The sequence below is a fragment of the Schistocerca serialis genome, chromosome 5, assembly GCF_023864345.2.
Source record: "Schistocerca serialis cubense isolate TAMUIC-IGC-003099 chromosome 5, iqSchSeri2.2, whole genome shotgun sequence".
In the NCBI taxonomy this organism is placed as follows: Eukaryota; Metazoa; Arthropoda; class Insecta; order Orthoptera; family Acrididae; genus Schistocerca; species Schistocerca serialis.
In genome coordinates, this window is record NC_064642.1 from 386,700,133 (window position 1) to 386,726,603 (window position 26,471).

Below are 26,471 nucleotides of genomic sequence, written 5' to 3' on the forward strand. Positions count from 1 at the left end.
TCTGTGTGATCTACATCCACATCTATACTCTGCAAACCACCGTGAAGTGCATGGCAGAGGGTGCATTCCATTGTACCATTTATTAGGGTTTATTTCTATTTACATATGGAATGTGGGTAAAATGATTGCTTGGGTACCTCTGTGCGTGCTGTAATTATTCCAGTCTTGTTCTCACGATCCCAATGTGAGTGATACAAAGGGGTCGTAGTATATTCCTAGAGACATAATTTAAAGCCAGTTCTTGAAATTTTGTTAGTAGACCTGTTCCAGATAATTTACATTTATCTTCAAGAGTCTGCCACTTCATATTCTTCAGCAGCTCTGTGCCTCTCCCATGGTCAAACAAACCTATAACCATTCACACTGACCTCCTCTGTATATGTTCAATATCCCCTGTTAGTTGTATTTTGTAAGGGTCCCACACACAGAAAGGACCACACAAGTGATGTGTAAGCAAACTGCTTTGTAGACAGATTGCCACTTTCCCAGCCCAGTATTCTACCAATAAACCGAAGTCTACCTCTTGCTTTACCCATGACTGACTGTATGTGGTCATTCCATTTTGTATGCCTACAAAGTGTTACATCCAGGTATTTGTAAGTGTTGACTGATTCCAGCTGTGACTTATTGACATTATAGTCATAGGATAATTTGACTTTCCATTTTTTGAAATGCACAGTTTTTAATTTCTGAGCATTGAAGCAAGTTGCCGATATTTGTTCCGCTTTGAAGTCTTGTCAAGATCTGACTGAATATTTATGTAGCTTCATTCAGATAGATCTTAGTTATAGATAACTGCATCATCTGCAAAAAGTTAGTATTAATATTGTCTGCAAGGTCATTAATACATAACATGAACAGCAAGGGTTCCAGCACACATCCCTGGGGTACACGTGAAGTTACTTCTACATCTGATGCGGACTCTCCATCCAAGATAACATGGTGTGTCCTACCTACCAAAAAGTCCTCAATCCAATCACGAATTTCATTTGTACCCATACAACCATACGTTTGACAATAAGCATAGGTGTGGTACTGAGTCAAATACTTTTCAAAAATCAAGAAATTCTGCATGTACCCAGTTGCCTTGATTCCAAAACTTTCAGTATATCGTGAGAAAAGTGCGAATAGAGTTTCACATGATTAATGTTTTCGGAATTCATGCTTTTTGGCATAGAGGAGGTCATTCTGTTCAAGATACCCCATTATGTTTGAACTCGGAATATTATGTTCTGAGATGTAGAACAAATCAATGTCAAGGATTTTGGATGGAAGTTCTGGGGATCACTTATACTAATCTTCTTGTAGACAGGTGTAATTGTGCTTTCTTCCAACTATTGGGTACAGTTATTTGTCTGAGGGATCTACAAGAAATCACAGTTAGAAGAGGAGCTAACTTAGCCTCCGATTCAGTATACAGTCTGACAGAGATTCTATTGGATCCTGGAGCTTTGCTCAAATTAAATGATTTCAGCCGTTTCTCAACATTACTGACACTAATACTGATTTCACTTATTTTTTCAGTGGTATGAGGATTAAATTGGGACAATTCTCTTGGGTTTTCTTTTATAAAGGAACATTTGAAAACAGAGTTAAGCATTTCAGCTTTTGCTTTGCTACTCTCAATTTCAGTTCCTGTTTCATTCACTAGTGACTCAACACTAACTTTGCTGCCACTAGTTAACAGCCTTTACATACTGCATTTTGTCATATGTCATTTAACAATATTCTGTTACAGTAGTCACTGAAGGCTTTGCACACTGCTCTCTTGACAGCCCAATACGTTTCATTTGGCATCTCTCTATGCTGTGTTTTACACCTATTATGCAGTAGTCTCTGTTTCTTTAGAAGTTTCTTTACAATGACTGTATAGCATGGAGATTCCCTCCCATTATGAACTGTTCCACTGGGTACATATCTGTCCAGTGCATGGTCAACTATACTTTTAAACTTGAGTCGTAGTTCCTCTACATGCTTCCACCCTGTGTTGAAAGTTTTAAGTTCCTCACTGATATGACACTACTGGTTTATCTTACCTAGTTTACTGAACATATATTTTTTTGCTTATTTTAGTTGCTTTTGTACTTTGGTAATCATTGTTGCCACAACCACCTCATGGCAAGGGGAATGTGAATGCAATGTGGTCATCCACCAAAGTGGATAAGAGTAGAAACAGTTTTTATTGATGCTGTGTAACACCACAAGAAGATGTAACAATTATTGGTTGACCCTGTGTACTGCAAGTCAGAAAGTGATCAGACAAAGGGAATAATTAGAAAATTGAAAAAATCTGTGATCAAGCTGCAGAATGGATAGCTTCATTGGCAAGAGGCAGCTGTCTCGAGTAGAAATGAAAACTCTTCAATGTACTTTCTAGTGTGTGATTTGTTGCTGAAATTGAGACGTCTAGATAGAAAAAAATTCTATTTTAGTGAAAGATTCAAAACATTTTTAGAAATATTATGCACGGTGAAGATATTTGCGACTGACATTCTTGTAAGCTCTGGCATGAAATCTTTATTTACCAACACCTGCTTACCAGATACTATGCACACCATAGGGAAGAAAATTGCTCTAGTTGTTTCTGAGCTGATCAGATTATGTCCACAATTGAGCTAGGCCTATTTTAAACACAAGGATGAAGTTTACAAACAACCTGACATTGTTGCTATTGGTTCAGCTTTGTCAGCAGTAAAAGCTGGCTTTTTTATGGAGTATTTTGAAAAAAATAGGCTACTACTATATAGTTACACATGTAGCAAATTTTTCGTTATCACTTTGTATTATTTTTTAAGAAACTGTTTTTGATTCTCCTGTAAAATTTAACAAAATGGAGTTATGACATTTTCATTGCCCGCCATTGATTTGTTATATGACTACACAGGAAAGACTACAGAGATTCTACAGTTCAAACACAAATAGGTATTTAGATGCCACTTCATCCCTAATCCTGCCAAAAAGCACTGTGTTCAGTGCTTGTAACAGCTTGGAATTGGAATTGAATTTCCAAAAGGAGAGACTGAAGGTCAACAGTTATGACAATTTATCTTCACACAAAATAGCATTAATTATGCTAATATGAAGGATGATGGTCTACCGTCTGACTGTGTAAGGTTACCACTTATTTCCACAGTTGCTGGCCAGACAAGTAAAATTCTTCAAAAAAGTTGCATAAAGATAATTTTTTCAGTCAGTACTAAATAAAAGAATTTCTCAAACACAAAACAGATGTACCTTTTCATCTTTATGCAGCAAGAGTATGAAGTGACATGTAGCTGTGACAAATTGTATACGTATAGGCAAAACTGGGAAGACAGTAAAAGAGCAGATTAAAGAGCATTAACACCACACTTGTTTAAAACAGAGCATGAAATGTGTGACAGCAGAACATCAGGAGAACTGCGGCCACATCTCAACAATGTATAATTGTTAGCCATGAAACATTTATAGAAGAAAGCCAATTAAGATCTCTAAGACTGTGAATAATTTCAATAGAAATTATGGCTAGAGGCTTCCAGCTTCATGGCTTCCCACTGTTAAGGAAGTAAATACTTAGCCAAGGGTGTGAATTCAGGACATCACTTCTGCAACATCAAACGCTGTTTCGGTAAACATACCCATTCTCTATCTCTGCCTGTTATTGCTACCTATCCAGTGATGATAGCCTACCAATAACAGCTGGAAAAAATTACTCAATAATGCTACTTCTTCAGAACAAGTCCAGGAAAATTTCCTTTAACAATTTAGGAAAAGATAGATTGCTATTTACTGTAAAGAAGACAAGTCAAGTTGCATACAAGCATGATTAAAAGACACTCACTCATAGCTTTTGGCCACAGCCTTTGTCAGCGCATGCATGCGCGCACGCGTGCGCACACACACACACACACACACACACACACACACACACACACACACACACACACACACACACACACGACTGTAAACTCCAGCATGTCGGGCCGGAATTCAACATCACTTGGGATGCAAGCAGCAATCTGGAGGTGGGGAAGGGATAGTAAAATATGAATGGGGAGAGAAACAAACATCATCTGGTGGATTGTGCAGGGACTAGACGAAAAGTGCGAAACATGCCCAATCCACCCACTCAGCACTTCATATTCCAGTCCTGTCACAGGTTTATCCTGCCCCATCAGGGGTCGGGCCACTTGTGAAAGCAGGCTTGTCATTTACCAGCTCTGCTGCAATCATTGCACAGCATTTTATAGTGATATGACTACCAACCAGCTGTCCACCACGAAACTGTGACCAAGAGCAAAGTAGACTACCCAGTGCCACAACATGCAGCTGAACATAATTCACTTGAATTCAATGGCTGCTTCACTAGCCGAGCCATTTTTTCTTAATTGTGCAGATGGGAGTAATCGTTATAACACATTCTCTACTCCTGCAATTATCTCAGCCTCAACCTATGGTAACATACTGTCCCTACACCCTCAAACCAAGTTTCCACACCTGCTGTCCTATCATCCCCTTCCTATTCTTGTCTCCCACACTGTTTATTTGCACCCCTCTGCCAATGTATCTGCCTGTCTTTCCCCATTCCTCACCTTTTTTGTCCCTTTTTGCCGCACCTCCCTGTTCCACAACCTCCTGACGATGTGCCTGTGGCTGTCTAGTCTCTGCATGCTCCATCAGATTGCGTTCACATACCTTCCCCCCGTACTCTACTATCCCTTCCGTTTCCACTTCCCCACCCCCTCCAGATTGCTGTTTGCATCCCACGTGACGTTACATTCCGGTCCAAGATGCTGGAGTTGGCAGTTGTGTGTGCGTGAGGTATATTTGTGTGTGTGTGTGTGTGTGTGTGTGTGTGTGGTCCTCTTTAAGGCTGTGGACAGAAGCTAAGTGAGTGTCTTTAAATTATGCTCATCTGCAATTTGATGAATCTTCTTTATGGTAAGTAGCAATCTATCTTTTCCTACATTGTTGATATTCCTACTTGGAGTTTCCATTGTTTGAAAACCTCCTTTAAGCCATCCATAAGACTGAAAGCACTCACTTGATTGATAAGATTTCAGTCGTGCCAGAGGACTTTGCTCAGTTACATTGTACTTTGGGATAAATTTGTTCTTATGCATTCTTGTCCACACTCAACAAAGTGCTTATCATCTTTTCATGTAAAGGGGATTAATATTGCTTAGCACCGGGCACCACTGAACAAGTCAATAAAACTTACCATTATACACTTGTTCTCTATAGCATAATTGTGTCTTCTGCCTCTAAAAACTGGTCTCTTGAACCCCATGACAGATGTCACCAGTGTACAAGGGAGAGTGAGGTTAACTGGACAGGTTAGGCTAACTGATTCCCACTTTTAAATTCCAGCAATAGTAATTTCCAGTATCTTCCACTAGACGGCTAAAAAAACTGCTCATATCTAACAATTTAAGCTATTAAAAACAGTTAAAGAGCAACAAGAAATTGTGATGAGTGGCTTTTTTTGTCAGTAGTTTTTCCTACTCATTTTGTTTTCAGTATATTTGTTACTTAAATAAGCATTTTGAAGAAACTAATTACATAAAATAATGGAAGTGCTGGCACTATACAGCAGTTTGTTTATTATTAATTTCAGTTGAGTACTTGTTTTACTGACCTAGAAGGAAAAAAAGTGTGTTCAGATTAATAGGACATAAATGCGGTTAGGTTATTTAGGCTGGGTCAGTTAACTACTATGTATTTTACTGGTATTGTTTTTTACTTTTAAAAATCTTGTATATAATACTGTTGGCAATAACTTTCACTGCAAAAACTGCAATGGAGTTAACTTCACACCTATTTTAGATAAGTTATAAGTTGGTATTTTCAGCGGTCACAAGTTTGTAACTGTACAACCAACCACCGGTTGTATTCAGTGTACGATCTGACACTACCAGAGACAGCTATTAAAAAGAGGAACTAGCCGTCATGCAATGTTTATTAAATTTAACATTCTTCAAACAATGCTAAAACATAATAATAACCTGTTGATGGTCATGAAGTAAAATTTATGCGATCAAAGTACAAACAAAAAGATTTTAACGCCAGCTCCTGCTTCAACGAAACTGTTGGTATGTATTATAGTTTATCATCCACAGCTATGAGGAAGGTAAAATACGATCTGCAGTAACAACAAGGAGCTCGTGACACAGTGACAACAAGAAAAAGTATTTGAGAAGCAATGGCTTCACTCTTTTATGAAGAGTCATATACATCCTCTTTAACACCTTGAAGGGACTAGTTTGAGCCGTGCCACTAATTCAGTAGGACAGTTGCTGGTAAATTTTTCACAAATTCCAAAGAATGCCTTCAAAAAAATCAAATATGGACTAGAAGGCACAGAGAGGCATGCTTGTAGCTAGTTGTAGCATTATAGGGAGCACAGGAAAAGCAGTTCCTCCATTTTTCATGTTGCAAAATTGTTCATTTTCATTATCATATGCTCGTCATCACACCACCTGGAACTGCAGCGGCAGCTCACATCTCAAGATGGATGACTGGAGAAAAATTGTCTAGTTTTTTTTTTCAAATGTGAATGACTAAGCTTAGGAAGACCAACATTTCTCACCATAGATAATTGTGGAGCCAAATGTCAGTAAGAACAATAACATTGCTCAAAGAAAAACAACAGTTGTATTAACATTACCGACACACTGCAGCCATAAACTGCCACCTCTGAATAGTGCTGTATATGGTCCTTTGAAGTCTCAGGCCTGTGATACTTGGCTACCAAATCATACTGGTCAGACACTTCGTATCTACAAGGTAGCCTGGTCTAGTGTATCACGCAGTTCCATCTCCTTTCATTCCTAAAATTAGCTAAAGTTGCGAAGCTGCAGGGATGATGTCTCTCAATGATGAAACACTTGGTGAAGCAGATTTCTGTGCTCACCTGTGACAGACCAGTCTTTTGAGCCATGAGAATTAAAGAATTAGTTCAGAAAATAATGTTCCTGCAGCAGTTCCGCCATCTTTTCCTGCGTCTGTTATTGTTATGAGTGAATACAGCCTTTAGTAAGACTTTTTTATTGAAATTTGATCAGTTATATTTGGCCTACCAATTACTAAGAAGTAAATGCTGTTGCAGTGCACTTTTACAATGTTTTTACATTAAAAATAAATTTATTTAGTACATTTCTGTCAATTTCATTTCCTGGAACAGTTAATAGTACTGGTTAGGTTTTATTTAGTGTATGGCTTACAGCATTATGTATTACAAGTACATACAATAAACCCTGACATGTATCAGAACAAGCAGATACATCTATTTATATGTATTGGTAGGTAATAATGAAAGCTGGAGAACAAGTAGCTAAAAAAATGTTGATGTTTGAGAGAGCTCCACATTTTTCTCGGTTGTGTAGCACCTGGGAGTTGGTCAGTTCTATATTACCAAATTTCATAGGACCATGGAAGTGAGTCCACTAATTTTCTCCATTCATCTCTTAGATTACAGCTCTATGTGGCAATTTGGCGGTGTTTACCCAGACTGGTCCTCTGGATGTTAATCAGGTGTGTGGCAAGCTTTAAATATTTCATGAATTGATAAGTCTCTGGATCTTTCGTATTTCATCCATTTACTTGTTACTGCTTGATGTCATCAGAGATTTGAAGGGGCAATATTGGCGAGTACCGACAGCCAATGTGTTGGCAAGGATCGAAAAGTTACTGGCATGATTCTTGTAACATTGTTTAGATGGATACCTATTTTATTGACATGGCTACTTGAACTCCAAACAAGAGCTTGTGCTGCAGTTCTTAAGGCATATGCATTAGGTTAGGTTAAGTGGTCACTTTGCAAGTGAGTTAATTGTTTCAGACTTCACAATAATTGAAAATAATAGAGTCCTGGTACTTAAAATTACAGATCATGTAGCAGAATTCACATCAAACTAGCTTGGAACAGGTGGTTATTCAGTTTTTTATCCCATGAGGAGATGATCTTGATGCAGATAAGTGCCTTAGTCACACTTCTGCAAGACAACTTATTTGCACTGTTTTCAGTGCATTACTTATTATGTATTCAACTCCTTGACTGAAAGCAAGATCTTCTGTCATCAAACTGTAGTGGAGTATCAATTTAAACAATGGAAATTCCAGATGGGAATATCAACAGGTATGGGAGGACAGGTTGCTATTCACCGTAAAGAGGACACGATGAGATGCAGACAGGCACAATGGAAAGACTGCTACAAATTAAGCTTTTGGCCAAAGCCTTCATCAGAAATGAGAAACAAACACAGGTTCACACAAACAAGCATGCTCATGTGTGAGAGGTGTGCTTTCTTGTGTGAATGCATGTGTGTTTCCCTTTTCTGATGAAGGCTTAGGCTGAAAGATTAATGTGTAACAATCTTTTTGTTGTGTCTGTCTGCAACTCAAAGAATATCAATTTAACAATTACAGATAAAAGGGCAACTGGATTATGGCTAGAACAGACACATGGAGTTGTCTAACTTCCATGAATGCCACCAGGAAAAAGGCGGTGACCAAATTCCATTTACTGATTATGAGGACTCGTAGTGGGACCAAGACAATTAAGTTTAGCACAGGAATTCATTTCTGTAAACATACCATTTTCTCACTACACGCAAAATATGCAACACACATTCAAATCTCTCCCACTTTCAGCACTGATGACTGGCCTATTACGTATGTCATTCACTGATCATCTGAAGCCTCACATTCCCTACCGGTTTACATGCCATTCAGTTGAGTTTATGATCTGCCCAGAGAGGTTTGCACCTGTTGTGCTTATGGTCTTTGTTCATACCACACACTACTGCACAGTGGTAATCATACACCACAGTGCAGAATGCAAGGTGTTTGTACATTTTTAGTGCATTGCTGTTGAACATGATAACTACATAGAACATGCCAACACGATGCTATTGTATGAAGCTCTGTGCAATGGGAGGGTTGTTCATCAGTAGTATGTGGAGCATTTTCCAGACCACCAGAAACCTTTGCACTCCCTCTTTGCTAGGGTGTACCAGCGGGCCTTGGAGACGAGTACATTCACCACCAGCAGGGCTGACTGTGGTGCACACCACCAGCAGGGTTGACTGTGGTGCCACACACCAGTTTGAGGAGGTTATACTACATCCAATGGAAGAGGATATGGTGAGTACCTGATGCACAGCAGGCAGAATGAATGTGGATCACCAAACTGCCTGGTGGGTTCTGCATGAGCAGCAGCTAGACCAGTACCACCCCCGAAAGATACAGGCAATGCGTCACAAGCCAGCTTCTAAAGGTAGTTCTTGCACCGTTGTGTAGACGAGCCCAATTTCCCATGGCGGATTCTTTTCACACATGAAGCCAAGTTCACCAGGGAAGGTTTTCCCAAATTCCACAAGTCACATGTGGGCTGATGAAAAATCAACACACTGCATGAAAAATCTACACGCTGCATGTGCAATATGGTCTGAACATTTGAGTACAATTCCTGGATTGAAGTGTGATTGGACCACACCTTCTTTCACCATATCTCATGGGTGCCATGTACTTGAGATTCCTTGATGGCACACTGCATTGGCTCTTCGATCTTCCGAGAGCCTATGTAGTATGCCATCAAGGAATCATCTTGTGTTACTGCAGATGTATCAAAATGCGTGGTTCCAGCATGATGGCAGTCCATCCAAATGGTACCGACCAACCACCGTGCCATCCTCAGTCGATAAGAGTCACTGGATGTGAATATGTAGGGGCATATGGTCAGCACACTGCCCTTCCAGCTGTTATCAGTTTCCGTGACCGGAGCCACTATGCCTCATTCAGGTAGTTTCTCAATTGGCCTCACAAGGGCTGGGTGCATGCCGCTTGTCAGCAGCGCTTCACAGATCCAGACAGTCACCCTTCCAATAGCTAGCCAAGCCTGACAGCACTTAACTTCGGTGATGCGATGGGAACTGATGTTATCACTGTGGCAAGGCCATTGGCAGCATGATGGCACACCACCTCATTTTGCAGATACCATCTGAGATAATCTGAACGAATGATTTGGGCAACAGTAGGTAGGCCATAGTGGCCTGACTGCTTGGCCTGCAGGTTCTCCCAACACGAATCCACTAGACTACTCCCTGTGGGGTTGAATCAAAGTTTGATTTACAAGACCCTTGTGACATCTGAGGAACACCTACTGGCATGAGTTATAGTTGCAGCGAATGCTGGAAGACCAGTGATTGGTGATCGTCTGTACTAGAAAACGGTATGGAGGTGCCTTATCTGGGTTGATGTTGGTGGTTGTCGCAGTGAGCCTACTTGTAAACAGACCCAGACGACAAGAAGCAGCAGGAGTCAGAGAGCAATGTGTGTTGTGATATTTTGCAGCTAATGGGAAAACGGTATCTTTCTGAACATGAGTTCCTGTGCTAAGCTGAATTTTCTTGGTCCCACATACAAGACTTCAAAGACTGTACAGGGAATTTAGTGACATCCTGTACCTTACATTTCTCATTGTCAAAGTACTGCATGTACAAATCTTTTAATCTATATCAGCATCTTTTATTAATGATAAGGCTGAAAACTGAAAATTCACTACTTGTTTGTCATTTGACTGCTCCTGTTTATTTCAGAGACTGGAAAGTACATGATCCTCTTCTGCCTCAAATGTGGATGTTCATTTCAAACTTTCATTATTTTTTTTGTATACTTCTCATAATACACAATAAAAGTGCAGTTTTTTTAAAATAATTGAACAAGAAAAATAAAAAGAAAGTGCTTTAATTACCAGCACAATAAATATATAAAAATAGTATTACAGTACTTATATGTACAGAAATATGTACAATTTTCAAGATATACAGCTAAGTTAAATCCATCATCATCATCTCAACTGAGTGTAGTTCAAAGGGGAAAAATGGGGGTAATATGTACACAGATAGAACTCAATGAGACAATTGGTTTCAGAGGGGGGTGTGAGTGGTTTGGATGTTGGGAAAGAGACAGAGCTCACCTGCAACACTGTTGTTTCAAATCTTTATGCACTTTGTCACAAATGCTTATCTTCCTACTAACTCAGTGACATCCAAAACATAGAACTAGAGCTTTTGCTAGAGTGTCTTATGTCTTTCTGATGTATTGCCTTTGTTCTTGTAGTTGAAAAATGCCAGCAAACATATTTTGCAATGATTTTGTGAAAGTCTCATTGAATGATAGTAATGCAATATTAAAAATGTATTTAACTGTCACAAAGATAAAAATGAGAAAATAAATTTTCTGTTGTGACCAGAATTCCATGCAACACAGAGGATTAAAAACTAAATAAATTGTTTTGTGAGTAGTGATTGTACATTGTACTATCACATCACAGGTATGTTAGAATGCAGACTGTTCAGCAAAGGCATGTGCAACTACTCATGTCATGACATTTTCCATCATTTGGATAGTCATTTTTTTTTTTTTTTTTTTTTTTGCCTACACAAGTCCTGGATTAGCATTAATAGTCCATTGAACTACTTCCAATAACAGTGGCATTTTGAAGTGCTTAGCAACTGCCTGAAATGTACGAAGATGTTCTGCAATGTTCGACACTGGAATTAATGTTTGGAAGTCTCCTGAGCAGTTGCAAAATCGGGTCATATTCTCCATCTTAATCTGAAACAAAATATATTTCATTAGAAAATGGCAACAATAGCCTAAAGTACAGGTCTAACTGGGTATATCACTGCAATAAATGTCTAGTGGTATTACTCTTTGCGATATATCCAGCTTAAAGATTAAAATTTTTAAGTATACATCATACAATTTGCAGCTAGAAATTTTGGAACCTGTAGAGTTACAATCAAAGGAAGTGTCCCAGTTTTAACAGTTAAAACTGAATACAAATGAGTTTAAAATATGAAGAACTGAAACTCAACACAACAGAAAAGTTCATGGCAAAGATCTGGATAACGTCATCACTGTGGCCTCTGATAATAGAATACTACACTATGGATAAATTGAAAGATATGTAGCAATATCATATGTTGCCCTTGTCAGGTAAGCATAGGTTGCATAACACACATTGTGTTTTAATCACTACATTGAAATACCGCATCTGAACTTTTGACGATGCATAGATTAAGAAAGCATGACAACACACCAACTTATATTTTGGGAAATATGACAAAGTTCTGTGTGTATTAACACACACGTTTTCAAACAAATGTTTCGCTTTATGCCAAACAGTACCCAATCTTATGGATCTATTGGTCATAACTGCCCGTTGCATGATACTGTTTCTTCATCAACTTGCACTTCTTTAGTATTTATAACATTTTACCTTCAAATATTAACTACAGAGTTTTAGAGATATATGAATTTCCTGAGCGACAGAAGAGGTGCATACCCATATTTTAAAATAATTTTTGTCGATTTTACTCATTTGATCTGCATTCTTTCCTTGCAACATACTGAATGAAGACTTGCACAATGTACATGCCATTTGGTACCTTTGGTGAAGCAAGCTGCACATTCATAGTGCGTGTGTGACAAATTGTTAGCCATTCTACACAGCTCTTCCGTGTGCACAAAAGCTTATATTCGACCTCTGGTTGATTTGAACAGTGACATGCATTGAGTGGATTTTTTTGCAGTAGAATTATACAGACAATGCACTATTTCAGGTTAAAAACTGACGAAAGAAATGTCTATCGTCTAGCTGAGGAAATTAGCTTGGAATTTTTCAGCATCAATATAGGAAAACATACCAAAAGAAACAACTGCATTACTCAGACTGTGGTTTGACACTTGCTCCTCTTGACTAAAGATTTGAGCACGAGTGCTTACATAAATAGGTAACGTTCTACATTTTGTAGCAGGATGGAAATGTTATATTACTTACAATGTGATTATCAATCAGTAGTTACAAGGTTCAGCCAAAAACTTTTTAACAATCTCGAATAAGAAAGGAACGGAGGATGAGTTTTGCATTATACCAGGGCCCTGAATTCAACCATTCCAATTACAATCTGGTCATGAGTCATGCTACTGTTAAGTAGTGACTACAGTTGATTTAATCCTAAAAAAATTAATCCTGTGCAATTCTGAACAAACTACACTGGTTTACATATCTCACAAATTCATCAAGAGGAATGGAGCAAAAGCATGTCTTTGAAATTTCTTAGTGGACACGTGTAACAACAGGGTATACACATGGACAACAGAAAAGAATTTCCAGATATTTCCCAGTTAAAAATACAGTTTTTCTGGGTGATAATGCACTTTTTCTAGGTGAAAATACACTATAACCCAAATGGAAGTAGACTTTTTCCATGTTAATTGACAATATACTTTCCCTCGGAGCTGTAAAACATATCAGTAAGAATTTCCTGGCACTTCCAACAATAAACAACACGTTTTGGAAAGATCCTTCATGCTTGGCAACATTTACACTGCATATTTTGGTATTACGAAAGTATGTAAGCGAATTCACCAAACACAGCATGGTAACTTCTGAACACAGAACACCAACATATAAGCAGTGCGATGCCCACACTACGATATGGAAACAGAGACTGTAGCAGTGCTACGAGTGATGTGGCAATGAACTTCGAGTTCGGTAAAATGTGGTGCGATAATACATATTTTTGCTTTGCAAATATGGCTACTAGATGATATTTTTCATCAAAAAATGCTAAGCTTTCTCATATAATACTGGTCCTCAAAACATTTTGCTCTTTTTTTTTTCCAAATGTGTGGTCAGGCAGGATCCTAAGAACACATCCTAAACTGCAGCAGCTGACTATTTCTCACAAGAACGATTATAAATTTCAGTGTCATGCACCAAACATTTCATGGGTTACCTGGCTGAGTATGTGTTCCGTCAAGCACTTCGCCCTTTCTATAGTAAAGCCACTTACGTGCGAAATTGCTCCAGAATTCGCTTTGCACATTTTTAATGATAATTATACTATTTGCTATAGTTCTTGCACAATTTGAACCTATGAAAGAACTACAATAAAAATGAAAAACTAACCTGGAAGATTTATCTGTTTTAATGTCTGTTCCCTTTAAGATAAATCAAACACAAATGTGCCAGTAAAATTTAAAATGATGACATAAATGGCTGGTCTTCTGGGCCTGAAATTTTTCTAAGTGGGTGATCATCAATGTCTTAAGTTTTGAAAGAGTCAATCGCTCCACGATTTAAGAAATTCATCGCACATTCTCACACGTAACAAAATCCGTTTTGCGTTAAAAGGAAATTTACTTAGAAAGTAACGCTTCTCAAACCACCATTCGAAATATTTTCCCGCAAACCAGTTAGAAACGTAAACAACTGTGATGTCACACTCAGTGAATTCAGCCTGTTGCTAATATGTATTGCATCGTCTTCATCCCAAAGCCTTTGACACAATTTGCTGTTGGCACATGTTGTATGTGCACTGTGTTTTGTATTTGTAAATAATTCATTTTCTTTGCAACTAAAGTTTTATTTTGGTGTTATTCTCTCGCTGTAGTATTATAAAGTCAAATTATTTGGATGAGTATCAGTTCTTACAAGTCAAAAGTATGGAAATTTATCTAAAAACTAAAGTTAGGAAAAATTCCCAGAATCCAGAAACATTCATTGGTATTTCTCAGATTTCCCAGGGCATCCACACCCTGAACAACAAAAAATGAACTTTTATATCTAGTCTCTGTTCGAGAAATTAAATCAACCTTGTTTTACACTTCACTGTTCAACTGATATCTTTCTATTTACTGTTTGTGAATAGAACTCTTGTCATTTGCAAATTTTTATCAGTACTAGAAATAATGTTACTACGTACTCTTCGATACAAAATAGGCTGCTGTAAGGCTCTGTTAATAAACCAGTAATACCTACAGGTAGAAAGGAACTGCAATACACTCATTATTTAGCAACAGGCATCTACACTGATCAGACAGAACATTATAACCATCGACATACTATTGATATAAACCCATCCAGGCAATACCAGAATCACCCGGTGAGGAATGACTGCTAGTCAGACTCACACATGGTGCATGTATTATCAGTGACCATGCTTTCCTTGTCTACAATGGGAAAGGCATGTGATCCATCTGCGTTTGACCGAGAGCAGATTGTGATGGCCCGGAGGCTTAGCACATGCATTTCGGAAACTGCATGATGTGTCAACTGTTTGAGGAGTGCTATGGTGAGTGCCTTCAATGCATTGCAAAACCAAGGATAAACCATGTCCAGACATTTTGGGATTGGGTGGCCACCCCTCTTTACAGATGTCTGATGCCTTATGCTGGGCAGAATGGCAAAACTGGACAGGCAGCAAACTGTGGCAGAACTAACATCAGACTTTAATGCTGGGCAGAGTACAAATGTGTCTGACTGCTCAGCCAATGACATATACGTGTGACAATGTTAGCACCATAACATCAGCAACTGCGATTGAAATGGGTACATGAACATTGGCACTGGACCTTGGCACAGTGCAGAGTGCTGCATGGTCTGATGAATTCTGACAATTTCTTCATCATGTCAATGGAAGGACGCGAAACTGTCGTTTTCCAAGGGAACAGCTCCTTGACACCTGCACTGAGGGATGGAGCCAAGCTGGTTGGTGGCTCCATTATGCTCTGGGGAACATTTATGTGGGCAAGCATGGGTCCAGTGTAGCTCATCCGAGGCACCTTGATGGCCAAAGAGTATCGTACACTGGTTCCAGGCCACATACACCCCTTCATGACGCTCACGTTTCTCGACAGGGAGGTTCAAGGAATACAGTTGCGAGTTCCAACTGATGTGCTAGTTTCCCATCTCACCAGATCTGAACCTGATAGAACACATTGCCTTGTGTCTGCAGATGTGGTGCCAACTCCCTCCAGCAACCTACCACGGCCTCATTGCATCTGTGCCAGGATGGGTCACCGTTGTTATCCGTGCCAGAAGAGGACATACAGGCTATTAAGTAGATGGTCATAATGTTCAGGCTGATCAGTGTACATAATACACACATCTACATCTATATTCTGCAGGTGCATGGCAGTGGGTAAGTCCCATTGTACCAGTTATTAGGATTTCTTCCTGTTCCACTCACATATCGAGCACAGGAAGAATGATTGATTGACTAGCAGAAACACAGCATGGCTTCAGAAAGCATCACAATACCATTACAGCAATTACCGAATTTATCCACAAGGTGTATGATGTTCTGGATGAGGGAATGCAGACAGCAGGGATATTTCTAGATCTTACTAAAGCATTTGACTCAGTGAACCATGAGGAATGACGCAATGACGAATGACGCGCGCGCAACAATTATTCTAATCTTATCCTCATGATCCCTATGTAAGCGATGCATAGAGGGTTGTAGTATATCCCTAGAGTAATCACTTAAAGCTGGTTATTGAAACTTTGTCAATACACTTTCTTGGGATAGTTTAAGTCTGCCTTCAGGAGCCTGCCAGTTCAGTTCCTTCAGTACCTCTGTGACACTTTCTCACAGATTAAACAAACCTGCGACATTTGTGCTGCCCTTCGCTGTATATATTCAGTATGCCCTGTTAGTCCTATCTGGTACAGGTCCCACACACTTGAGCAATATTCAGAATCGGTTGCATGCACGACTGATTTGTAAGCAATCTCTTTTGTAGATTGATTGCTCTTCTCCGGTATTCTACAAATAAACCAAAGTCTACCAGCTGCTTTACCCACGACTGAACCTATGTGATCATTCCATTTTATATCTCTACGAAATGCTACACCCAGATATTTGTACGAGTAGCTCAATTCCAATGGTGACTCACAGATACTACTGTCATAGGATACTATGTTTTTTGTTTCGTTTTGAGAAATGCAAAATTTTACATTTCTAAACATTTACAGCAATCTGCCAATCTCTGCACAATGTTGAAATCTTATCAAGATATGACTGAATATTTATACAGCTTCTCTCAGATTGTACTTAATTAATCCTGTGGTGCATGAATTTCACTGCAGTGGACAACTTATAATGGTCAAGTTTCTGGCATTTTCAATCAATCATGAGGCTGCAAATGCATGCAGGACACAACACCAGTAGGGAGTGCCAATTGCAGTGAACTGTGTGCATTTGCAGCCTCAGGACTGACTGAAAATGCCAAAGAAGCGACCATTAACAGCTGTCCACTGTAGTGGACGCTATGCGCCACAGGGTTACAGGTAACTGCATTATCTGCAAAAAAGCCTGATATAATTAATTAATATTGTCTGCAAGGACATTAATATATAACATGGACAACAAAGGTCCCAACATACTTCCCTTGGGCACACTCAAAGTTACTTCTACATCTGATGATGACTCTCCATCCAAGATAACATGCTGTGTCCTCTCTACCAAAAAGTCCTCAGTCCAGTCACAAATTTCACTTGATAACCATATGATAGTGTGTTAGACAGTAAGTAGAGGTGTGGTACTGAGACAAATCCTTTTCGGAGAACAAGGAACACAGTGTCTAACTGGTTGCCTTGATCTAAAGTATTCAGTATGTAATGTGAGGAAAGTGTGAGTTGGGTTTCACATGATCAATGTTTTCGAAATCCATGCTGGTTGGCACTGAGGAGTTCATTCTATTCATGATACTTCATTATGTTTGAGCTCAAAATATTTTTTAAGATTCTACAACAAACTGATGTCAAGGATAATGGACAGAAGTACTGTGGAAAACTTCTACTACACTTCTTATAGATGTGTGGGACCTGTGCCTTTCTCCAAGAACTGGGCACAGATTTTTACTCAATGGATCTACGGTAGATTATAGTTAGAAGAGGGGCTAACTCAGCTGCAAATTCAGTATAGAATCTAAAAGGGGCTCCGCAAGCCTGGAGCTTTGTTCAGTTTTAACAATTTCAGCTGTTTCTCAACACCACTGACACTAACACTCATTTCACTATCTTCTCAGGAAAGCGAGGATTAAATTACGACAGTTCTCCTGGGTTTTCCTTTCTACCCACAATTCCAGTTCCTGTCTCATTCACTAGGGACTGGACACTAACTTTGGTGCCACTAACAACCTTTACATACGACCAAAATTTCTTTGGATTTTGTGAAATGTCATTTGACAGTATTCTGCTACAGTAGTCACTGAAGCTTTCACACATTGCTCTCCTGAGAGCCAAACACATTTCATTTGGCATCTCTCTACCTGTGTTTTACACCTATTACGCTGTAGTCTCTGTTTCTTTACAATGACTGTATACCATGAAGGTTCCCTCCCATTACGAACTGTTCTAATTTGTTCATATCTATCCAGCACATGGTCAACTATTCTTTTAAAATTGAGCTAGTGTTCATATACAAGCTCCTGCCCTGGGCTGAATGTTTCAAGTTCCCTCACTGAGAAATGACACTACTGACTTTTTATCTAGTTTACTAAACATATATATCTTTCTGCTTGTCTTAGTTGTCATTTGTACTTTGATAATCATTGTTGCCACAACTGCATCATGGTCACTAATACCAGTTTCGATGTGAACACCCTCATGGAGGTCAGGTCTATTCATTGCATTAGATCCAATATATTTCCATCATGAGGCTAAGTAATTTTTAGCGAAGACAGTTAGTAAAATTTCATAGGATGTCTTATCACATCCATCACTAACAAAACTGTAATTTTCCCAGTTAATTATTGGATGATTATAGTCTCCACAGATGATTGCAGTATGATTGGGGAACTCAAGTACACGTGAACTGAGGTTTTCTCTAAAGTCTTCGCTTACATCAGGAGGTGAGTCTGGTGGGCGATAGAAGGATCCAATTATCATTTTATGCCAACCTTGATACTGAGTCTTGCCCATACAATCTCACACGCATCTTGATTTCTATCTTAGTGGATTTGAGTTTCTTGTTTACTGTGACAAACACACGATCTCAATTTCCTGTTCGCCTATCCTTTCGATACACACCACTTAAAATTTCCCCCAAAAATCTCACTGCTATCAATTTCAGGTTACAACCAACTTTTAGTGCTTCAAACTCTGGTACTTTGTTGTGAATGCTTCGGCAGTTTACCATCAAGATTTTAATACTCTCTCCTATGGGAGGCATTTCTTTCGATCTTTCCCTGATACTTCTGGGTTTCCTACAACTATCATTATCTGGATTAGCTAGAGAGTTCACACTGTTCAAAAGAATTAGTGGAAAAAGTGTAGCAACGTCTGCTATGGTGAATATAGTTTGATACAGGAAGTACTCATTTTCTTATCACATGACTTGAGATCTTCACTTTCAATGTATGCAACAATTAAAATCTTTCACCATCTACTGGCTGTGTTATTCATTACAGTGTCGAGTGACCCTTCAGAAGGAAGTGAGTATTGGTGTCCCAGTGTTTTCTTAGGAGGTATACATGTGGCAGTTGTCATTTGTGGCCGTAGTATTCAACCACACACATACAATGGGACATCTTAATGCAGTGCAAGTTGCAAGGGTGGCCTGTTCAATCTGAAAAGGATGGACTTCTGTTAGTACTGCTGCAGATGCCAATGTCTGTCCATGTGTCACCCATAGGTGTGGACAAACTACAGGGAAATATGTCAGTATACAATGTGAGTTGGACAAGTTTGCCGATGCATTAGGACCCCACTCGAAGACCGATACTTGGCCATCTCTGTGATATGCTATCATATGGATACTGCCAGAGCACTGCAAGACAACCTCAGAAGAACCACTGGAGGTGCTGTGTCTAATACTGTAATGGACAAGTTACAAGAAAGGACCGCCCGACTCGGGCATCCTGTTCAAGTACCCTGCTTGACACAACAACATCCTTAAGCTTGCCTTCCGTTCAGCCATTCTTGTGTCAACTCACAACTTGATGACTGGACAAATTTGTTGTTCACAGATGAGTCCTGATATCCTCCAAGACAAGGTGATGGCCGTGTTCATATGCAGAGACATGTGGTGAACAGTACTCGCCAAATATTGTCCACAAAATTGACAGATTTCCAAGGTTTTATGTGATTGTGGTGAGGCTTCAGAGTTGACAGCCATCCAAATCGTCATTGTCAATGGTAATCTTACCACCATGCAGTCCATCGAACAGATCCTGTTGGACTATGTGGTGGACACCGGGTATGGTGCTGGCCCTGAATTCCTTCTAATTCCAGGCCCTCCATGATGGACATCAGCAGAGATGTCTTGTGAAGCCTGAACACTGAAATAGTGGAATGGCCAGTAGTGAGTCCAGACCAAAACCCCATCCTGCCAATGTGGGATCTTCTTATTTCTGGCTGTCCTGTTCCACCACAGACACTCCAAGAACTTCTAAGGGCTCTTACGGAAGAATGGGAATGGATACCACAGGAGGGCCTCTGTAGTCTTACAAGGAGCATACTATGTATGTGTCAGGCAGTGGTAAAAACTCACAGTGCGGATACTCATTACTGAAGCTCTCAATCTCCAACGAAAAGCACCCAGGATGTTGGGGTGAATGATTGTTTCCACTTAGTTTTTGACACCAGTCAGACATTTCACTTGTTTTTATGTAAATAATCGAGTATTGTAATGATGTTTTGTTGTGTACTAAGTTTCAGAAAGTTAAGATATAATCTGGTAACATACCCAGTCCGCAATTATTTCTCAGTATAGTATGGCAGATGCCCAAAGTCATGTTCCCCTAATTCTTTTGAGCAGTGTGTTACACCTCTGTCTGCATGAACTGTATTTGCAAAACAACAACTTTAGCAGCAGAGAATCAGACATGATTTTAATTGTAAATTTTTTCTCATGCAATATCCCACATCTTGATAACAAACGTTTGTTAAGACAGAAGTAAAGCCAATTTGTAATAACATTATATAAAACTGACCGACATTCTCAGGTGAAATTCTACCTAACTGGTGTTTGGCGAGTTACACTGTATGTATTTCCCATGTTTATTTTTGTTCTAAGCTTGGGGGGGGGGGGGGGTGGCAAAAGGAACAGGCAGTTATCTTTTAATTCATAATTCATTATGTTACTAATTTTGTGGCAAAAAGGGAGGACAAGAGGATGACAGCAATGCAGTCTCTGAAAATACATTGCGGTGCCAAAAGAGTGTGGGATAGCATAATGCATGCATACAGCCAGTGCACTGATGGAACTGTCATTTGTGCTCATGTGACTCCTGTAAAATGGCTTCCGACATGATTATGGCTACATGGACAATGCAGTGGCTGACGGCCTCCACTTAAATACCGAGACCAGGGGCATTTGCATCGAGTTGTCAGTGCTGACATACAAGCAATGCTGCGTGAAATACCGCAGAAATCAATGTGGGATGTGCGACAAACCTATCCGTTCCTACAGCGCGGTGAAATCTGGCATTCATGGGCTATGGTAGCAAATGAATGACGTGAGTGCCTTTGCTAACAGCACAATATCACCTGCAGCACTTCTCCTGGGCTCGTGACCGTATTGGTTGGATCCTAGATGACTGGCCCCTGGTCAGATAATTCCTAAGTCCTTATTTCAGTTGGCAAGAGCTGATTGTAGAGGCAGTGTGTGGCAAAGACCGAACAAAGCCACAGCCTCAAGTTGTTGACAATGCAATGTGCAAGCTGGTGGTGGCTCCATAGTGTTTACATGGAATGGACTGGGTCTTCTGGTCCAACTGAACCAATCACTGACAGGAAATGGTTAAGTTCGGCTGCTTGGAGACCCACTTGCAGTCTTTCATGGACTTCATGCTCCCAAACAACAATGTAATTTTTATGATGATAATGTGCCATGTCACCGGATCATAATTGTTCATGACTGGTTTGAAGAACATTCTGGACAACTCAAATGAATTGTTTTGCCACTCAGATTGCTCTACATGAATCCCACTCAACATTTATGTGATGTAATTGAGGGGTCAGTTTTTGCACAAAAGTCTACACTGGCGACACTTTCACAATCATTGTCAGTTGTTGAGTCCATGTCATGTCGAGTTGCTGCACTATGCTGGGCAAAAGGAGGTCCAACACAAGATTAGGAGTTGTTCCATGAGTTCTGTCACCTCAGTGTAAAAGTTCAGTTACAATTAACAATAAAAATGCACACAATACAATGTGTATCACTGTCCACAGTGAACATATTACAGAAAAGTAGGAATTAGAAGTTTTAACAGGGCAAGTTGCACTTTATACTTCTGTGTTGTTTCTGTATAGATTGTTTCATGTGCTAGAGCTGTGAAGACCGGCTCAATACAAAATACCACATCATGTATTTTGCACATGAAACTAGCTGTATTATTACCTGTATTATTTTTGCCCCTTTCATAGATGTGAAGACTGGACTTGGGTAGTGTCAGACTGGGTGGTGCATCTAAAGGCTTTTTGCTCTTTTTTCCTTTGCAATAATTTTCCACGAGAGACTATGATGAAACTGAGCAATTGAAAGTTTTGTTCCAGAACATGAAGTATAAAATGAAGAAATACACAATACATCATCTGCTTGTGAATCAATCATTGTGAAGGTATGTACCTTCTTAGTATCTTGTTGATTCCCAGAGACGAACAGTACAAAAGCTGACTGCTGAGTATGCTATCATTAGTGGATGGTAACCAAAACTGTAGTTCCATATTATTAATTATTATAATAGCCTTTTATATGGCACACCACTGAATGTTTTAAAGCAAGACCAACATACAAAAGCAATAAAATTTTTGCTTGCATTTACGTATATGCAAAGTATTTGACCACCTTACCTCATGACATTTTGAACATTGCAAATCTTGAAGAGTATAAGCCATGGTCTTTCTGTGAACAATATCCAGTAACATGTATTCAAGTTCTTTATTGTCATAACTTGTTTGACACAGTGGGCATTTCCATACAGGGCTACAGAAAAAGGAAGAAAAAATGTTTTATTCCTTTCTGTCAAACAGAAGGTACAGAAATAATTTAAATATTAAGGTATTTCACAAAACATATAGAATTATTAAAAAAATAATCACATAAAAATATACTCCAAATGCTTCTAATGTGTCAATAAATCTCAGCTGAAGGTTTATTAGAATTAACTATTGGGGTACACACATCTATTAACTATCTATATGCTCTTGCTTTTAAGATGGCCTTAAGACAACAGATGAGAATCAGTATGAGAACAAATACGCAAAAAATGATTTTCAATAAAAAAGATTAATTGTGGTCAGACACATGATCACACTGCAATCACTTTTAAAAAAGCCCCCCCCCCCCCCCCCCCCCCCCTCTCTCTCTCTCTCTCTCTCTCTCTCTCTCTCTCTCTCTCTCACACACACACACACACACACACACACACACACAAACAAACAAAACCTTAATTAAAACTGTTCTCTCTTTTCTCTATAAAACATACAAGAATATGATTTTATTTATAAAAACTGAAATTACTGAAAAATACCCTTTAGACATGAACAAAAACTGAGTCTTAATCATTATCATCTTCCTCTTTCTCTTCATCAGTTAGGCAAAGGTCTACTCAAAATTTTTTAATGTCAACATCTTATAGGCATCCATGTTGACAAAGGCTCATCCACTGTGGTTACAAATTGTAGTGTTTACATGTTGGAGGGCCTCTGCCAGCTGTCAGATGTGTCCACCTGCAATCCCTGGCACAGTGTCTCCATTCCAGGAATCCAGCAGGATCTCTAGCTGTTCTCAAATCATTAGGCCCATCCAGAAACTCTCTCCTCATCTCCACCACCCTGTGCGCTCCTACCTTCTACTTGCTTCCTGTCCATAAACAAAGCCACCCAGGGTGCTCCATTGTGGCCAGTTAATGTGCCTCCAAGAGACCATCACCTTCAGCCTATTACTTGTAATCTACCCTCATATATAAAAGATACCAACCATTTCTTCCATCGACTCTCCACAGTTATTGTTTTTTACCACCCGGTGTCCTGCTCATCAGTGTAGATGCCACCTCCCTTTTACACTATCGTCCCCATTGCTGAAGGTCTTCAGTTCAATGACTACTTAACAGCCTGTGCCATCTGGATCCTTCCTACCAACACCAGCCTTTCTGAACAGTGCATGTTGGAACTCTCTCCCTGCAATACATCCAATGTTCTGATCATAACCCCCCCTCCCCAACCTTTCCCATTATCTACCTCTCTCTCATTCTCTCATCTCTTCCACATCTCCTCCCCTCCCCTCACCAGCACAGCCTCTTGACTGCACATAGAGCCCTGTCCTGTCTCCACCATGTGCCTTCGCACTCTCACAGACAGCACATCTTGCCTTACCCTGCTATCCCTCCCCCTTCTTCAACCCATGCTGCATCCTTACCCAGACCACCTACTCCAAGTAGCTGCTCATGTGAGACATAGACGGGCCACAGTGGCTGGAGACGGTAACAATAAGCATGTGTTTTATGTTTCTGAAGAAGAGATTTTTGTCCGAAATCTTAAATGTTTAGCACTCTTTTCATTGTGCATGTCTGTGGTGAGTAGCAGTCTATCCTTTCTCATAACATTATTCTTATTCCATCCTGGACTTCCTATGTTGGAGTAAGTCCATCAGGTGCAAACAGAAAACACACACACACACACACACACACACACACACACACACACCTGGCCTCAACCTTTGCTTGTCCTTGTCCGCCACCTGCCTATCCCCTTCAGTGCCACCACTCCAGCCCTCCACACACCTATTCTGCCAGTACACCTGCATAGTCAGTTCCCCTTCTCTATTTCTCTCCTCTCCCTTTTTCCCCCACTTGCACAGCCTCCCAATGCTGCAAGTAGCACATCTCTGCCAGCTCCCACATGTAGTGTTATCATCTTATCCCTCCTATCAATGCCACACACCTGCTCTGTACCTCCCTGACAGGCACAGCAAAGATTACCATTCACCTCAGACGCAGTCAGGCCTTAGTGCCCAGAGATGACAATGTCTCTGTCTCTCTCTCTCTCTGTCTTTCTCTCTCTTCCAGTGTGTGTGTGTGTGTGTGTGTGTGTGTGTGTGTGTGTGTGTGTGTGTGTGTGTGTGTTTTGTTTTCATCTACGTTTGACGATTGCTTATCTGCCACTCGATACCTCTAAGTAGTAAGTAGCAACCTATCCTTTCATATTATTATTATTATTATTATTATTATTATTCCATTCCAGATTTTACATTTTCTGATAGAGTAACTGCCATTTTTAGTTCCCTGCTGGCCATTAAAATTGTAGCACTATGAAGGCAGCATACACAGAACACCAAGTTGGCGTAAAGCATACTACATGCTTGGATAAGACACAATATGTAGGTAGCAATATGTCATCTACAGTTTGTGTATATGAGGAAAGAGAATGCAGTGAGTTTATCTGCCAGAAATTGCATTTGAATTTTGTTCATTTACGAGAAAATTGTATTGAGCCGTACGTCAGTTGGATAGTTGCAAGATCATGGTGCATCAAGACTGTCTTATATCTTTTCACAGTATTGCTGATAATACTGGTTAGAATCTGACAACTGCTATACAAATACAATATCAAGAGGTTCAGGAGGACCATTTTCAACACCATGCAGGATACAAAGGTCACACATGACTGACCTCAAGAAGACAGACATATTGTTGTTTCGGATGTGCTGGATTTTACAGCTATGTCATCCAGCTTGAGCCAGGTAATGGGTCTGTCTGCAGCAAGGGAAATGTCCACACTGAGAAAGCAATTACACCTAGAGCACTATGGACTGTCAGCATGCGGCTGTTGCTAGTTTCCATATGCATCGCTGCAGTTCCATACGCATCACTGCAATGGTTGTGCACCTGATTACAACAATGGACACAGTATTGGCACTGCATTGTCTTTTCAGACACATCCTGGTTTGGCGTACAGCATGACTATGGGCATATCCATGTGTGGAGGTTCCAAGGGGAACAAATGTGTCAGGTTGCATTCGTCATTGTTAAACAAGCATATCTCCTGGCATGATGGTATGGACTGTCATTATGTATGCAATGTGAAAATTCACAGTATTTTCCCGTGACCTATTAAAAATGTAACAGTTGTGACGTCATGCTCATAAAAGCAGCTTGTTGTTATGAAGTATTGAATAGTCTTCGTGCGAAAGCCTTTGACACATTTTGCTGTCAACAGACACTTGTGCGTGCTCTGTGTTTTGGTGTTCTAAATGGAAAATTTTCTCTGCAACTAGAATTTTATTTTGCTGTTATTCTCACATTTATGCTTTATTGATGCAGTATTATTCCGCAGTAGTGGACTAAAGTAAAATTCTTTGTTAGAGTATCAGTTCTCACGAGTCCAAATTATAGAAATTTAACTGTAAACTAAAACAATGAAAAATTCCCGGAATTCTAAAAAATTTCAGGGTTTTTCCTGGGCGTCCTGAGGTGTATACATTCTATCATTCCTGAAGCTGAAAACAAGCTCCAGTGAAAATAAAGTGTTGCTTATCATTGCAAATTTGGGTCTTTTTGTGATAAACTCTGCCTAACACAGGCAGAAAACTTTCTGTTGATGTTAATAGTTGGCTTGGAACTTTGAGGTGGACTGTAACTGCATAAATATTGCATGTGAAGATGTAATGGACGGAAACAGTTCACTGAAA

General features: G+C 39.7%; 1 protein-coding gene across 1 annotated transcript in view; it reads right to left on the reverse strand.

Annotated features, from left to right (window-relative positions):
• Window positions 1-10,709: 10,709 nt before the first annotated feature.
• Window positions 10,710-26,471, reverse strand: part of LOC126481157 (DNA polymerase epsilon catalytic subunit 1) — a 319,986-nt gene continuing 304,224 nt past the window's right edge. Inside the window, exons 35-36 of the mRNA XM_050104726.1 lie at window positions 22,634-22,766; window positions 10,710-11,598 (exon numbers count right to left, since the gene is read on the reverse strand). Of these exons, the coding sequence (XP_049960683.1) occupies window positions 11,419-11,598; window positions 22,634-22,766 (313 nt within the window). The 3' untranslated portion in view covers window positions 10,710-11,418. The remainder of the gene's footprint in view (window positions 11,599-22,633; window positions 22,767-26,471) is intronic.